General features: G+C 38.1%; 2 protein-coding genes across 4 annotated transcripts in view; both read left to right on the top strand.

The window, feature by feature from the left end:
- Window positions 1-13,278, top strand: part of RAD54B (RAD54 homolog B) — a 41,167-nt gene that overhangs the window by 6,910 nt on the left and 20,979 nt on the right. The window lies entirely within an intron of this gene.
- On the top strand, window positions 1,235-6,974 carry FSBP (fibrinogen silencer binding protein). The gene is made up of 2 exons (XM_026705965.2): window positions 1,235-2,274; window positions 6,060-6,974. The coding sequence occupies exons 1-2, from the start codon at window positions 1,904-1,906 to the stop codon at window positions 6,586-6,588; spliced, it is 900 nt and encodes a 299-aa protein (XP_026561750.1). The 5' UTR covers window positions 1,235-1,903; the 3' UTR covers window positions 6,589-6,974.

Raw genomic sequence — 13,278 nt, 5'->3', positions numbered from 1 at the left:
ATTTCTGACTTTTCCAGGACTGTTTCTCAAATCTGTTATGGGAAAAAATGTTATTTCATGTTAATTGCCATGGGACTTGTGTTTGATCATGTAGTCTTAAAAAGAAACTCTGAGAAGAGGCAGGCAATTTAATTGTATTCCATTATACACAGGAAGATTTTATGTTCCACCTCAATTAAGCTAGAACATATTTGGTTTTCACACAATATTGTAAGTTGTATGGATATAATCATTTGACCAGGAACTTGAAAATAAAAATAAAATAATATAAATATTTGAATATTGTAATATTATAATAAATATTATAATATAAAATATTGATTAACTGAATCAAGCCAGCCATGACTTCGTTAACTATGGTTAAACAAACCATGACTTATGTTGTGTGAGACCCAGTGAATGTTTCTCTTATAGTTATGACTTTTGTCTGTTTGTTACAACAGCCAATTAGGTAGAGTAAGCCAGGCGGTAATGACTTTAATGACCTGGAGTGGGTACCTGTTTTTAAGGCCATCAGAGTGTCTTGTTCTTGTCTTTATATAACTTCCCTAAGAAGCAGGGAATATTTTGTGATTTGAAGATAAAAGTAAAGATGGACCTGAGGTTTAATTTGATTCCTACATCCCTGAAGGGGTACAAAAATAGTTTGAAGTGAAGTGTAAGCATAATGCTCCTCAGGACTGTGCTCCATACATAAGGTAGAACTGTGATCAGTGATGGTTATGTGATAATAAATTGATGAATTCTTAACACTGCTCTTGTTACATGACAAGCTGGTAAGTTGACAGAATGATTGAATTTCTTATCACAAGAGAATTATGGCAGGGTTTCCCAAGCTAGCATCCCTCATGTCTGCGTAGCAACTTGCATCAATCTTAGCTCCTTCCTGCTTGGATACGATGGCTCTTTTTTAGCCTAGCTCATTTGAAGGTCATTAGAAGGGCAACCAGAATCTCGACTGAAGATTGTCCTTAAGATGCACCTCTGGAGATGGGTGCTCCCTGCCATGTGATGGATGTCTGTAACGAGTTGCACATTTATAACTGCAGCTGTAAGGAGGGGACCCCATTTCCGCTCTTTCCTCTCCCTGCTCTGTTGAGCATCTGCCTCTTTAAAAAGTGTGTGCGCGCATAAAGCCCAAGCCACACTGCAAAGTGCTGGGGAAGCTTAGCTTTGCTGCGAAGCCCGACCCTGAGTGAAACCTAACTAGCTAGGCAATCTGCAATTCCTGATTGACAGCAGGACTAGCATTATGCAAATGGAGCCTGAGGGAAGAGCCGCTGGGGAACAGAACCGTGATCTGGGGGCTCTGTTTGGGATCTCCACACACGCCTCCTCTAAATCCAGTCGTCTTGCTTGCTGTTGTTTTCCCTCTTTCTCCTTTTTGCAGAGGTGGTACAGCTTAATAACCAATAAATGCCTCCCCTTCCTCATAAAAAAGTTGTTCTTTTATTGAGCATGAATAAATCCAGTCTTCTGTGCAGTTCTTTTTTTTTTTCCTATCAGCAAAAGAGATGTATGTGTGTAAGCTCTAAACTCAGGATGAATTGGATAATATTTGGCAGGGTAACGTGCTAATCTTTAAACCTTTATGTTTTCAATCCTGTTTAAATGTAGGGGTTTGTTTTGGCACAAAAGTCTCTGTGCGTGTGCACTACCCTCCCCTTCTCTTCTCCTTCAGTCTGAAGCCTTATGTAGGTCAGGCTTGGCTTAACCAGATTTCAGGAACCTGCGTCAGCTTAAGCTGAAGGAATTTTAATAAACCCTCCCCTGTAGGCGTGGGCCTAAATGAGACAAGCCTAGTTAAGCCTGATCTTTCTTCTGTTTGTGAAAAAGAGCCGAGAAGAGCTAGGATCTGTGTGGTGGTTTCAGGAACTGCTTATTCTTCAGGCTGGAGAGGACGATGGTTGGGAAGGCCAGATCCTCGAATTTCACTTTGTCTGAAAAGCTTGATTTGCTGAAACTTGTCAAGCCATACGTTAATATTCTCGAGGAACACACCAACAAACATTCAGTCATAGTGGAAAAAAACAAATGCTGGGACATCATAGCTGATAACTACAATGCCATTGGAGTTGACCGCCCTCCTCGCACTGCCCAAGGCCTGCGCACACTATACAAAAGGCTCAAGGAATATGCCAAGCAAGAACTTTTACAGCAAAAGGAGACCCTCTGTGACTACAAAAGCTACATCTCTGAACCGACTAAGAAAGTTGTGGAAATGATCCCTCAGATTTCCACTGTGTGTTTGAGAGAAAGGAATAATCTGCCATGGTAAGTTGCCTTTTATGCTGGGCTTGGTTTGCCAACTTGAGCATCTTCCAGCCCTTGTTTGAGCTAAACGATTTAGCTTAGAAAAACTAAGAATGCTGCAATCCAAGTCGGCTTTTCAAAGCAGCCTTTCGAATTTGCAAAAACAGGGATTGATTGGGCAGTTTAGCTTGCAGCAGCTATTTCAAGGATCTTATTGTCAGACCCCTGGCAAGTGAGGGTTAAGAAAAAATCCAAGTGAAATAGGAGCTCCAACTTTTACCCCTCCCCTTTTAATAGGCATAGCATTCAAACATTGACCAAGCGAAGGGCTGTTCTACATTTAAGGTAGTACGGTACTGCAATCATCTGCCTGCACACAGAAGCTGTTGCCTGTTTTGGATAAAATCTACATAAAGTCGAGTTGGAGAACAAAGGAGCTCACTCCTGCATATGCCCAGACAAGGATTATGTTAATCTCCCTGAGCAGAATACATTTTAAACTGCACTTGGACTTTTTAGATGATTTTACCTGATATTCGACTCTGCCTTTTAAAAATACAGAGTGGATTTCAAAACCATTTTTAGCCCTGTGTGAAGGCAGAATAAAGATAAAGTTGCAATTAAACTTAGAAAAAGAACGTGCACAGGTTTGCAAGGCTCAGGTCCAGGCACATAAGGATGCTGCAGCTGCATGAAACCTTTTATTTTTAGGGCAGATTCTTTTGTGCTTAATCAAATTGAAGTGCGTCTAGATTTGAGCCAGACACAGAACAGGCAAGCTGTGTTTGACCTTTCTTGCAGGGCTTTGATTTTACCCTTTTCTGTGTTGCAAGCTTCCCATGTCTACCCTGTACCCTTAGATATTTAAAAAAAAACATTAAGAAAAAGCAAGATTTATTTTCTTGGCTCCTGTTGCTACTCTTTAAATGTATGTCATTTATTGTGGTAAACAAATAGAATAATCTTACATGGAATGTCTAGAGAGCCTGGCAAGTATGGGCACGCTAGTCAGCCTTTGATTTTCCCTGCCTCCGTTTACTGCCCTGCCTCTGGTTACGTTAAACAGTACTGTTCTCTAAACGACTTCCACGGAAGATGCATGTCAAATAAAGATACGACAATAACAGGTTCTTTTCATGTAAGAATTTTGTATCAGCTATGCTTACATGATATGATATATGACATAATAACATGATTATTTTTATTTCATTTTTATCCCAGCTTTTTATATAACTTAGGATGGCTAACTTACCTAATACTCCTTCCGAAATGGTGTTTTGCAGTCCAGCACTTATAAACAAAAAGTGCATTAAATTCAACAGGGACAGTAGTCTTAAAAAAAAAAAAGCAGCAGTATCCCTGAGATATGAAACGTTCATAATGATTATTCAGGCTAATATGTTTAAAATTGATTGGGCCAAACATCACTTTGATTGAAAGATGTTACTTGTTGAACCAGTAGAGTAAGTAGGATCTTGGTAACAGATTTGAGCTTGAGTATTAATGGCTAGAGTACCATTGTTGTATAGTAATCTTGCTTAGATGCTGTGTAGCATCTAACATTTTCCACCACCACCCCTCCTATGATCAATTGCTTAAACATTATTTTGAAATGCAGTATAGATGATTATTGCAGCAGTCTAATGTTACAGAAAAATTTATCTGGAATATTAAACATTAGAAATGAGTAACGTCCTAAATATGTTTTGTGGGGATAAATTTCAATAAAATAAATTTGTCTATTATCCCTCCATGTAGATCTTTAAAATAAGGGGGGAAATGCAAACGATTTTTGTTTAAGAGAGAATTAAAGAGATAGCTAGCCACAAAGCTTTTGCCTTCTTAGCCAGTTTGGTTTATCTCTTTGCAGCCATAATTTGTGCATTGCCAGATACTATACTTATTTATGAAAAATCAGGAAATGTGCTTGCCATGCAAGTAAAAAAGGGGACATATCCTTTTCCCAGTTGAAAATTGTATGGAAGTTGCACTTTTTAAAATCCAAGATATTTTACTTTGCTTGGCCATGTTTACTGATGAATATTAGTGCTTCAATTGGATATCAGCTATTTTCATCCTTAATTAGATGCAACTACAGTTTTTCTCTGTGGGTTGTCCACTACACAAGGTCATATGACTAATGCTCCATTGCTCACAGTTGCTGATTTGCTGTGATCTGAAACCTCAGCTTGGATCTTTTCATTTTGAATGTCCTGACATGCACTTATACATGCAAATTCTGATAAAATTATTGCAGCTTGCTTCCAAGAAAATGATGCTGATCAATATTCCTTACTTTAATGTTAGGGAGCTTAGAGTAATCTTTCTGTAGAGGAATTGAGTACACTTGCAATATATGATCTAGCTGAAGGAACAACTATGATTTGCCATTCAATAATAATGGAAGATTGTTGAATAATCAATTATTCAATAATTTATTTTGAAACAAATATTTCAAAGGAAGGTGTTTGAATGAAACAGCAATGACAGAAAATGAAAATTTCATAGATTAAATTACGTTATACCAAAATTGCTTTTATTTCAAATAAATGGTACATGACCATGGTATGGCTTAAGGGCTCCATGTATAACTCTTCCAAAATTTACCAGTGACCAAAAGTATTTTTAAAAGCATTTTATTTTTTCTTCCTAGTGTTTTTCATTTAAAATAGATATGTTAATTCCCTGGAAAACTTTATATCCTTATTTTGTCTTTAATGAAGAATAATCCCCTGAAACATGGGAAGGAAAGGGACTGGAAATATAATGCCACCCATCCCAGTGTATTCAAGTTTTTCACTGCTGCTATGTTCAATGTTTCTTAAGCTACTATATGGTGAGAAGGTGGTTTTCCTGTCTTCTTTCCTTTCACTATCTTCTGGGAAGAGCAAGGTCATTCACTGACTTATTGCTAGATTAGAAGATACTTGAAAGCTGCTCAGCTTTCTAAATGCTCTTCTCAGTCCAGCTCCAGGTGAGCAGCAGTCCCTGACATTCCCTGAAGTCCTCTGCAGAGGTCACAGCTTTGAGAGAAGGGAAGATTGAAACAAGTCCAAATAACAGTAACCCATGTGGACTTGCTCTGGTTAATGATATTCAAGATCCTTCTGACTAGTAAGCAATTTTGGAGGATATGTGCTTTGCAGATATGGAAATAAATACTTTTAAGACAGAACGAACTAACCTGTGGCCCTCCAGAACTTGATGAACTACAACTTGCAGCATCCTTCACTATGGGCCATGCTCCCTCTGCCTGCTGGGAGCTGTAATTCTGCAGCTTCCGAAAAGCCATAGACTTCTTGCCCATGTTTTCAGCAAAAAGAATACTCAGGGAAGAAAGCCATCTTGAGAAGAGAATTATACAAACAAGAAGTATTCATGATTTAATTGCTCCATGTTATTACCTATTCTCTTTTTCTATTGTCTCTCCTGGCAGCATATACAGTATGCACGTAAACAGTTGTGATGATTCTCCTTTTATCAAAGTACAATAGCTCAGAGGTTGATTAAAAACATTCAGCTCCCTTGATTTGAGCTTGATTCTTGGTGATTATATAGACACCTTTATGTAGTTTTCTTAGTAAAAAAAATGTAAGTTACAGTAGTATTTGCCATTGCCTTCTTAAGAAAAGTTTTTCAGTCTAGCCTATAGTCTTGGAATTTCCAAGTAGTCTTTTACTCAATTACTAACCATGTTTGCCTGTTTAGCTTTTATGGACCCAGTAATGTCAATTTATGCTGTTTTGTGTCCACAGTCTTTTGTGGCTAGAGAAGGTTCTAATGTCTAAAATATGATTCTGTTTTAGTGCTACCCTGGTAAAAGAAACAGTTGCTACTACAAGTTCTCCTCAGCTAATGTTGGAGCCCCATCCTGCTGCCATCACACTGGAACTGGATCCAGAAGAAGAGGATGTGAAGCCACCACCTTCACTAATACTTGAATTGCAAACACAGGATAACTTGGAACAAAGAGATCAGCAACATATGGTCCATGTCATGGAAAGATCTCCATCAACTTCTCTGTCTTCTGTGGATATAAGAATGCTATCTCCGTCGCCTATCCCCAGGCGAGATGAGTTTTTTAGGCTCGAAAGTGGAGAACGATTTAGGCCAGCATGTGGAGGGTATGATCCACAAATGTTGCAAATGCTAAAAGAAGAACATCACATAATTTTGGAGAATCAAAGGAAAATTGGCCTCTATATCCAAGAAAAAAGGGATGGGTTGAAAAGGAGACAGCAGCTGGAAGAAGAGCTTTTGAGGGCAAAAATTAAAGTAGAAAAATTAAAGGCAATACGATTACGTCGTGATCTTCCTGAATTCAACAGTCTTTGAATATAAAGCAATTCTTCTGCATAAAACCGTGCTTATTCTGTGTTTGATTAGAAAAGATCAGTTACTTTATTTGGATGGATTGGAAGTGGGAGGACAAAAGAATTGATGGTTTTGTTTTTTTAATTTCATTTATGTTTGCAAGAAATCAAAAGACATTTTCCACTGGTTTTCCCAAATTTCAGATCTCAAGGAAAACCTCATCTAAGACTTAAAAAAAAATAATCCTTTTTGATTAATACTGTTAGTAAAAGCCATTGTTGATTTATGAAGCTATTGTAAAAAATTCTGTTTAATTTTTTATTTCATTTTTTCCTGGGAACAATTTTTAAATATCTGTTTAAAATATTTATTTGTGGGTAAATAAATATATGCAAAGTGGAGAAAAAGACTGCTCATTTTTCCTTCTTTTATAAGACAATGGTAACTAGTGTTTTAGTATGGCATTGTGCTATCAGGAAAAGAATGGATAGGAACATCTACAGTAGTGTGCATTTTCATATGGAGCTGAACTGTTGAAATACAATTCTACAATATTTTAGAGTATGTTTTATATATTCTACAATATTTTAGAGTATTCTGAAGTCAGTAAACAGTTCAGAATAAAAATAATACCTTTGACACTTTCTTCTTGTTTTTATCAAACATTCTGCAGTCTAGTTAAGCATCATGGGAGTCCAGAGGGGCAAGTTAAAGAATGTTATATTAATCTTTTTATATCTAGACAGCACTCAGTATTTTCAGGGTTTATTTATATCTTATCTTTATCTGTCTGTCTATCTATCTATCTATCTATCTATCTATCTATCTATCTATCTATCTATCTATCTATCTCTATAATGACACTCCAGGGATAGAACAGAATATTCCATTAATTTTTTTAAAGTCGGTAATCGATTCATCCAGAACTCCATCTTTTCCATTTTGTTGCACACAGCTTACCATTTTTCAACCCAACAGATAATTACAATTCTGTACTCACTTAGCATATTCAATCATTATTGTCCATTGCTTTCTTTTGTTCGAAACAGCCTTTCTTTCTGAAATCATCAGCAAAACTGATTTTTCCCCAGGCTTGATGATACTAGTAGTTTTCTTTCAGATTAATTTTATTGTTTTGGCTACTTGCAATGAAATCATATTGCGCGCGTGCGCGCGCACACACACACACACACACACACACAAACAATCATGCTATTCCCTTTCATGGTAAACAACATAATGCAAAGTGGAGAAAAGGAATAGTAAACAACAAAGAAATTAAATGCAATTAACAAGCAAAAGAAAAGTAAATATTATTCCAGCTCTGTTCACTGTTCCTCTCCTTATCTCCTGGTATTTGAAAACTACCTTTGTTTTTCCTATGCTCATCCATTGCTTACACCTTGCCTTTGTTTCTTGAATTTCTTGTCCTTGTCTTACTGAAGATCTCATCGATTCCCTCTAATGGCTTTCTCATTCTTACTCTTTCTTTCAATTCATTCACTCTTCCTTCATGCATTTTTCCACAATTTGACCTTAATTCATTCTCTGTGTGTGACCAGCCATCTCAGAATAGTATTGATGTTCTTTCTCAATTCACATTGTAGCCATTGTTTTTCTCCATTTACTTCCCCGTTGCCTACTGAATTCAATCTTTCTGTTTCTCCTGACATACCCAACTCTCTTTTTCATGTAACAAAGGAGTTAGAAGCATACTCTTATAAATAGTCATTTTTGCTTCCTTTGACAAATGTACTCATAGTACTCATTAGATCAATTTTTTCCACTTATAGATAGTAAGTATTCCATTTCTATTTCTCTAAGCTAAGCTAGCTTAATCTTTGCAATGTTAAATTTCAGATCCAAAGTACTCATTGCATCATACAATCCATATAACTTTCATGGCATATCACATAGGATCTCGGCTAACACAACATCACTTCCATAAAAACTTCAGCTATATTTATCTTTCCAATCAGTTCGCCACAAAACTATATCGCTAAAACCTTGTTGGATTGTTTCTAGCCTTCAATTGGGCCAAACAGTACATCATAAGGCAACTATATTTGAATTAATGTATCTCAAATGGACTATCTTACAGAATGCATCCAAAATCTGGGATCCATGACTCCTATTGAATTGAAATTAGGCAAAGGTTGTGGCTGCTTCAGTACTGTGTACCACAGTGGTCATCTACAACAGGGGTTCTGAAACCGCAGGCTGTGGCCTGTTTTAAACTAGGTGCTTGCGCTCATGCGCAAAGCTCCACTTACATGAGCGGCGAGTGCTTGTGCACACACCTGCCATTCACACAGAACCATCCTCTACCCCCTCCCTGCCCCCTGTGCTGGGCCACCAAGCAGGAAAGGTTGGAGACCACTAGGCTATGGCCATGTAATTGCCATTTCCAATGCTCCCTGACAGCTTCCTACAAGGAAAGTCAATGGGGAAGCCAGCAGAAAGTCTGAAGTCACTCCTACTGCTGTATTGCCTCTCTGGTCATTCTGTTTCTTTTTTTAAGGGAATATCTCTGAAATTGAATGGATAATGGATTATCTAGTTTTTTTTATATAGTAGATTTATCTACAAATACACTAAACCGTCCAGGGAATATAACATTTTTCTTACTTCCATACTTTATATTCTCCAATTGTATCAACTGAATCACAATGTTACGGGATCTATACTTTCCTTTTCATACATTTTTTCTTGAGCGCTAACATTTCTATCACTAATTTCAATTCTACCCTTCAATATACCATTTTCATTCCTTCACTGATCCCTAAATTGATGCTTCCGATATTTCCTCACTTTAATTCATCCCAAATATTTATATTACTTTTATTTTCTGTCTGTCACCTTGATTCATTCTGTTGAAGGTACCACTTCCATAGCATTATTTTTTAATTTCCATTAATATTGTTCTGCATTTTTCAGGTGATTTTAATCTTAATTATTCTTTACCTTGTGCAATATTTGGTGATACCTCCTATTTGTCTCTTGTTGTTGCTGTTCTAGTGATGTAGGTAATGAAACTCAGAGAACTGAGTAAGAATTAAAAATGTTTTTTTAATAAAACATGACACAAGTGTGTTACTGAATGTGTATGTACTTGATTATGAATGTCTTTGAATTTTATCTTCAAAAATTGCTTCTGATTGAGGATGTAGCATCTGCCTACAGTATCTTAAAGCAGCTGCTTCTTTCCCCAGAATTGTTATGGACATAGTTGTTTAAAAATGTTACAAACAGCTGCCACACTCATGCTTCTCATGTTTTTGCAGCCTGCTGCACAGTATAGCTGTTGTCATGCCCTTGGTGGAGACTGACTCTGAGGAAGAGGAGGAACAGCCAACAGGGAGTGGGAGTGTGGCTCCAGAGGTGGTGGAGGAGGCTGGGGAGGGGCAAAGGCCAGCTGAGTAGTCAGAGGAGGATCTAGGTCCATCCCCTATTCATCCTAGGTCAGGCAGGGAGGAGAGGATCAGGGAAAAGCAAGGTCTACTGAAGAGGAGATTACCATGATCCTCCTTGTGGCTTGCAGGTGGGAGCTATGTATATAAGTTTGCAACTGCACAGTTAGAATTTGCAGGAGTCAATTTAGTGTTCACCTTGAAAGAGGTTTATCTTTGCTGGTATTCTTCCCACTGACTTTTCTCGGTTATTTTCCTGGAGTTGCTTCGGAACTCTCGTCAATGTGGTTTGTTTTGGTTTTCTGTTTGCCTCATTTACTTTTGTGACTTTAAACTGTGCCTAATTAAACAGTGAAGTTAAGTTGAAGGCCTTACCGGACTTTAATATATGTTTTGGGTTTGGGGTTATTTTGAGAGACTATGGGTCATCACAGCGGTATTACATAAATTACTTCTTGACATGCATTTGAAAGTTAAAATGACTGAGGCATTTAAGAAAGACAGAATTATATTGTATGTGATGGGCAGTCCGTGATGACATATTGTATCCTACTCGAGCCAATATCTCCCTTTCTCATGTTGTATACTTCCAATATCCAGTATTAGAATACTACTGCCTAAGAATTATGGGAATTTATAGTCCAGTACATCTGGACTATAACCAGTTTGCAGGAAGCCTGAATGATTATTTTAGGGGATTGCTTTGAAGTTCACACATCTTAAAGTTGTCGTGGTTGAGAAACACTGGACTAGACTGAGTTATCTTATAGTTTCTTACAACTGGTAGAAGGCCGCTGCTGTTTTTCTCTCAGCCATTTTGTTGCTAATACATGATATTGTTGCCACAAAGTAACAGAATACTTGGTAGAGATAATTGATTTTCTGTTTGGTTGAGTACAGGTAGTTCTTGACTTACTAGTGTTCCTTAACTGACTGTTTGAAATTACAACAGTACTGAACAAAGGGACTTACACCCTGTGCTCAAAGTTATGGCCGCTGCAGTACCCTTAAAGTCACGTGAATGAAGTTTGGGCGCTTGTCAATCAACGGGACTTACATCTGACTGCAGAGATGTCCCCCCCCCCCGCCTATTTCCCTTCCATACTATCCTATTGTACCCCAATAGGCCTTGGGCCTTTTTCCCATCCTGGCAAAATACCTGTGACCCCACAGAGTTCCTCCCCAGATTTTTAACCTGAAAGAAGAGATAAAATATTTTCATCCATCCATCTACTGTGCATGAGACTTACACTGTGACTTTTCTGTAGGGCCTCAAACACAACAATCCTACCTCCGTTTTGCTGTAAGCAAAACAAAGTGTAAGGCAGATTCAGCTGAGGGGGCAACTAACCCAAAGTCATCTACTGAGCTTTCATAGCTGAGGATCATCTTCAACATTGGTTGCCCTGTTCCTCTTTCATAACTGGCACATTTATTCAAAGGTATACAACTCATCACATTGTCTTTTGGCAACTGGTTGCTGGTATCTAGCTGTTCCTCCTAGAGCTGCCATGTTGTGAGAACAGGCATACAATATTCACAACTTTCCAAATGAGCATCCAGCCTCAAATGTCTGCTCTGAAGATGCACATGAGCCTCAGGGAAAAGGACTGGTTAAAACATGTATGTATGTATGTATGTATGTATGTATGTATGTATATATGTATGTATATTTGCATGTACAGTAAGCATGTATATATTTATAAACTTGTATGCCACCCATCTCATTGAGGTGACGCTGGGAAGCTTATAATCATCTAAATAAAATATTATATAAAAGCTTAATAAAATCTATACATTGAAAAATCAATTCAAAATCGATAAACTAAATGGGAGGTCCACAGCTTGCTTTTTCTGCCAGTAGTCCCCATTGAGAGGAGCCAGTTCCTCAGATATCCTGGACCAATGCCAGGGATGAGCCAGTTCCTCGGATACTCTAAACCAGTGCCATGAACGGTTTTATAAATGATAACCAACATCTTGAATTGTATCTGGAAGCAACTTAGCACCTAGTGCTGTTTGCAGAACAGCAGCATAATGTGGGTCACCCTAGGGGTCCCAAGAACTCTTTGAGCAGCTGCATTCTGCACCAGCTGAAGTTCTGGGTACTCTACAAGGATAGCTCCATGTAGACCATATTGCAAAAGTCCAACTGTGAGATGACCAGGGTTTGACTGACTGAGCATAGGGACTCCGGACCCAGGAAAGGCTCAACTGATGCATAACATGAAGTTGCAGAAATGCTCTCCTAACCATGACTGCCACCTACTCATCAAGCAGGAGTTGTGAGTCCAGGAAAACACCCCAGATTGTGTATCAGGTCTGTTTGGGTAGTGCAACCCCATCTAAAATTAAAGTTGTTAAAGTCCCAGAACTTAGAGCTCCATGACTCAAAGTCACTTGGTTTTACCAGGGCTCAGCCAGAGCCTGTTATCCACTATCCAGATTCCCACAGCCCCCAGGCACCGTGAGAAAACTGACATTATCATTGAGTCACCTGTGATGGAATTGTAGACTTGAATATCATCAATGTACTGATGGTACTTCATCCCATGGCAGCGGATGATCCCATACAGTGATCTCACGTAGATGTTAAAAAAGAATGGAAAAAGTACCAAGCTATATATTATAGGTCATCTTTCCCCCTATTTGATCTTCCAGTTCTAGTGGGCTGCAATTCCTATCACCCTTGGTCAACCTAGGGGGCAGTCCATTGGATTGGTGGGAATTATCATCACTCAATCTGGAAAGTTTAGAACACTTAGTTTTTCTGGTTTTGTGAAAAGCTGCTATACAGATTTTAAACATTTTACAATGGTCAGTTTTGTTTCAATTGGAAGCATAAACAAAACCTGGTCCTCCTGTATGCAAGTATAGCCTTGTTCTCTTACAAACTCTTAAATCCTTTAGGGTACACACATATATACATTTGAAATATTTGTGTTTTGCCCCTCTTGCACTCATGCCCAACTGTAGCTGTTCATGAATCTACAGTATATAACATAAAAATATAAAAATTTATCTCAGTAATTGGTCAAGGCCAGATATTGCATATAGTGTAAGCTGGCTAAAACACCAGTGAGCCAGGAGTTTAGCCATAGTGATGTACAAAGTCCTATTTTGATAAGAACATTTATCAGTCTTCGATTGGTAGTTTAACTTATCTCAGTAATTGGTCAAGGCCAGATATTGCATATAGCGTTAATCAATTAGCGAGATTTAACGCTGAGCCAACTGAAAGGCACTGGCAAGCTGCTAAACGTGCGTTAAGATATCTGAAACAAACAATGCATTATGCATT

Source organism: Pseudonaja textilis, chromosome 3, assembly GCF_049901715.1.
Source record: "Pseudonaja textilis isolate UNSWEBS1 chromosome 3, rPseTex1.2, whole genome shotgun sequence".
NCBI lineage: Eukaryota > Metazoa > Chordata > Lepidosauria > Squamata > Elapidae > Pseudonaja > Pseudonaja textilis.
This window is presented reverse-complemented; position numbering and strand designations above follow the sequence as displayed.